At 42.7% G+C, this 4066-nt stretch overlaps 1 protein-coding gene across 1 annotated transcript; it reads left to right on the top strand.

Annotated features, from left to right (window-relative positions):
- On the top strand, window positions 1-4066 carry LOC107159973 (spindlin-2). The gene is given in 3 exon segments (XM_048796707.1): window positions 1-317; window positions 964-1736; window positions 1738-4066. Coding segments are annotated over 2 exon segments (813 nt in total). The 5' UTR covers window positions 1-317; window positions 964-965; the 3' UTR covers window positions 1780-4066.

Genomic DNA, 4066 nt, shown 5'->3' with positions numbered 1-4066 from the left:
GGAGGCCTCTCTTCTGGCAGGAAGCTGCGCTAAGAAAAGAGGGAGGAGACTGCAGCGGCAGCAGCCCCTGGTGGAAAAACCTATGTGTGGCAGAAGTGCTGCAGCTGCTGACACCGAGGTTGAGGGCGAGCGATCCCAGCGCTGGGGACTCCACCGCCGCCCTCCTACACAAGCTTCTTGCCTCAGAATCTTCGCCCCTCACCTCTTGCAAACACTCATTCGGCTGGTCGCCTGCTGCGCCTCCTGCATCACAGGCTTACAGCCAAGGCAGCAGTGAGGTGTCCGATTGGGACACGTGAAGAACTGGATCCCAGACGGTGGGGAGGTGGGCGCTGAACTGAGGGGTTGGTAGGAAAATTGGCAGGAACATTGGAAAGAATGATGGGTTTGAGATGAGGGAAACTGGGAAGGGTAATTTGGGAGCAGATGGTGATGGTGAGGAATACTAGGATGGTGTACAGAGGTGGCCAGAAAGGGAATTTTTGGTGCGAGCACCAGTGGTAAAATGTAGATAGCCAGGAATAGATATGAAGGAGAAATGAGCACCAGGTAGCCTGCATGGGTATGGACAGGAATAATGAATAAACAGTAGGGGGCTAAGGAGAGGAGACATGGGGACTGCTTGTACTGAAATGGAGAGATGAAGTTAGGGCTAGAAATGGTGAATGTGTTTGTGGGGCTAGAATGGGGACAGGGGATCAGGAGATATTCAAAAGATCCCATCTGGGGTCCCAGCAACCAGGACCACCACAGCAACCTGCTTAGTTTTCTTGTGCAGCCAAATAAGCCTGGAATGAGGGCAGGCACCCTAGGGTGTATTGATACCTAATATTGCTACAGGACACATATGAATAGCTTGTGCAGCAATATACCTTGTGTGTAAGGACTTGGCAATACAGAGAAAAAACCCTCACTTTATATTACATAGAATGTCTCTCTCTAGCTTCTTTCCTCCCATTGCAGGAATGAAAATGCACCACAAAAAGACAGCTGCAAGACAGCAAACCAGGGAGGCTCCAGGTCACCACACCAATTCTACAACCTTCAGGAAGAGAAAGGCCTCACAAAAGAAGCAGAGGAGGAGATCTTCACAGTCCCAGAGGAACATCGTGGGCTGCAGAATTTCTCATGGATGGAAGGAAAGTGATGAGCCCATCACCCAGTGGAAAGGAACTGTTTTGGATCAGGTGCCTATAAATCCCTCTCTTTATCTGGTGAAATATGATGGAATTGACTGTGTCTATGGACTGGAACTTCACAGAGATGAAAGGATTTTAAAGCTTAAAATCCTTCCTGATAAGGTGCCACTTTTTCAAGTCAGAGATGTGCACTTTGAAAATACTATAATTGGGAAAGCAGTGGAACACATGTTTGAGGGTGAGCATGGTTCTAAGGATGAATGGAGGGGGATGGTCCTAGCCCAAGCACCTATCATGAAAACCTGGTTTTATATTACCTATGAGAAAGATCCTGTCCTGTACATGTACCAGCTTCTAGATGATTATAAAGAAGGTGACCTCCGTATCATGCCAGAGTCCAGTGAATCTTCTCCAACAGAAAGGGAGCCAGAAGGAGTTATAGATGGCCTGATAGGTAAACATGTGGAATATACCAAAGAAGATGGCTCCAAAAGGTCAGGCAAAGTCATTCTTCAAGTTAAAGCCAAACCTTCTGTGTATTTCATCAAGTTTGATGATGATTTCCACATCTATGTCTATGATTTGGTCAAAAAGTCCTACTAGGGTAAAATCTGCCAAGTGTGGGGAGGCAAATGTATAATTTATATATATGCAAAAAGTGTAAACTTTTCAAGGTATTGGAAGCCTAAGGGTCCTTGATAACCTACATCTTTGCCAGCATAATTATTGTTTTATTCTTAAAAATACAAATTTATGTGGACAGGACATGCTGTATGTAAGCATTTTGTCTTGTTGTAAAGATTGGGTGTGTTTGGTGGACGAAGCATGTAAGGAAAAGCTGTAAACTCAGACTGTAAATAAAGTTCACCTAGTATCATAATCAGTTGTCTGAAACTGGAATGGCACTTAGCTGGTCTGGGTCTAAGGAGGGAAAGGAAAAAATAGGAGATAGGCTGTTGGGGAAGGGCAAGGAGGAGGTGACTGCTTGGTAAGTGATAAAGAAAGTCCCCAAAGTGGGAGGCTTTATGGAGAAGGGAAACATTAAGTTGAGAAGGTAGTGAAGAATAAGAGTAAGATCTTGGGGATTAGAGAAAAATAATATGAATAGAAGATGGGCACAAACTTAGAAAATGTCCATTCAGGGGGAAAAGGATCAAGCTGGTAGATGGAGATGAGGGGGATGCTAAAGAACATAAAAAGGGATGGTTTGTGTATGTATGGGTGGCCAGAAAGGGAGAGGTACAGCAGAAAGAGGAATTCCAGAAAGGAAGACTGACTAAAGGAGTGAAAACACAGGAGAAAAAAAAACACTTATAGGGAGTGGGGCTCATAAGGGACGGGAAGATCCAGGAAAAAGTTGTACTCCTAGCAGTATCCACATTGCCCTCTTTGACTCTTTATACAAAGGAAACAGCAACTTTCAAGGCAAATATATTAGAGGCTCCCCAGAAGGGCATTTGATCAAGATGACTCAGACTAGTTAATCTGGAGCCAAGTTTTTACCTACAAGACTTTTCTTCTTTCAGTGAGTTTGTGCAACACCTGCCAAGCAGAACCTTGGTCATCAGACTAAATATACTAACATAAGCTCTGGGCTATGGGCTGCCTCTTTGTGTATTTCCCAGAGGACCTAGAAATGGTAAATCTAGGACCTGAAGGTCATGATTCATTTCCCTTACACTGGATAACCAATAATTGTGGAAAAGAATGGTGTTCTCAGAACTTTAGAGATGCCATCTTGAGTTTGGAATATATTTTATCTGGAAGAACAGAATATTGCTGGATCCTTGTGTAGCAGTCCCATCACTGTTCTTCCTTCATTTGAAATGTTCTTTGTCTTCCTAGAGAGGAGAGGCATCAGAGTATTAAGCCTAATATATCTTCATGGCGTGGAACTGTCCGTGCTTCTTTCAGTAGCTTCCTACTGCCACAAATGGCTCTATTCAGTGCTTCAACGAAAGGAGATCCTCTACCTTCTGGAGTCTTATTCTGGCTAGATCCACACAAACACAAAATCAGTGACTACTGATCCCGTCACTGATATTTCTTTACCAATCTTGATCCTTTTAAGCTTGCATGGAGCCTTGGTGGAATATTGTGTAGCTTTTTGTTTCTAAGTGATATAGGTGTCATGGGCATTCAGTATGGGCGTTGTGACTTTGTATAACTAATTCCTTTGGCTTTATAATGCCACATGGAGTGGTTATGGTTGGTGAAAAAGTGAAGTCCCTCAGAATTATGGAGAAGGGAAACATTAAGTTGAGAAGGTAGTGAAGAATAAGAGTAAGATCTTGGGGATTAGAGAAAAATAATATGAATAGAAGATGGGCACAAACTTACTGACTTGTGTCCTTCTCTTCCTCTTTGTCTTGTCTTTTCCCATTTTCCTGAAGTTTCTCTCAAAATCCTTTCTCTGCTTTTCACATCTACACCCTTCACTAAATTATACTATCAGCCAGCTGTCATGTTTTGTTCTGCTATATGTTTTTATTATTTTCTATTTTAAATTATGTACTTTAGACATTTGGGAGAGTTCCCATAATGTAAATCATTTCTGGATTCTGAAAGCCAAATGAAAGAAACAAATGATGGGGGTCCATATTTTAACAAGGATACACACAGCTGGGTTTGTGGCAGACCTCAGCTCATTTTAGTGTCAGAATAGCCTCTTCAGCTGACCATGTCCCCAACTGGCCTACCTCATTCTAATATGATGCACAGTTGTACAGTGGAAGTGTATTTGTAACTTTAGGGCTGAACCTAGGAAAATCTGCCCCTGTTTTTCTTGCTTTGACCCCATTAATTTCTTAATTCATTTGTTTTATTTTTATCCCAGAAATGCTTACTTCAGGGTGGGCTCTCTGCTAGGCACTCTTCTAGGCATACGTATGTACAATACAGTAATAAACAAAGGAAACATAAAAAGA

This window comes from Marmota marmota, unplaced genomic scaffold (assembly GCF_001458135.2).
Source record: "Marmota marmota marmota unplaced genomic scaffold, marMar, whole genome shotgun sequence".
In the NCBI taxonomy this organism is placed as follows: domain Eukaryota; kingdom Metazoa; phylum Chordata; class Mammalia; order Rodentia; family Sciuridae; genus Marmota; species Marmota marmota.
The sequence above is the reverse complement of the archived record's forward strand: the minus strand, read 5'-3'. Positions and strand labels throughout refer to the sequence as shown.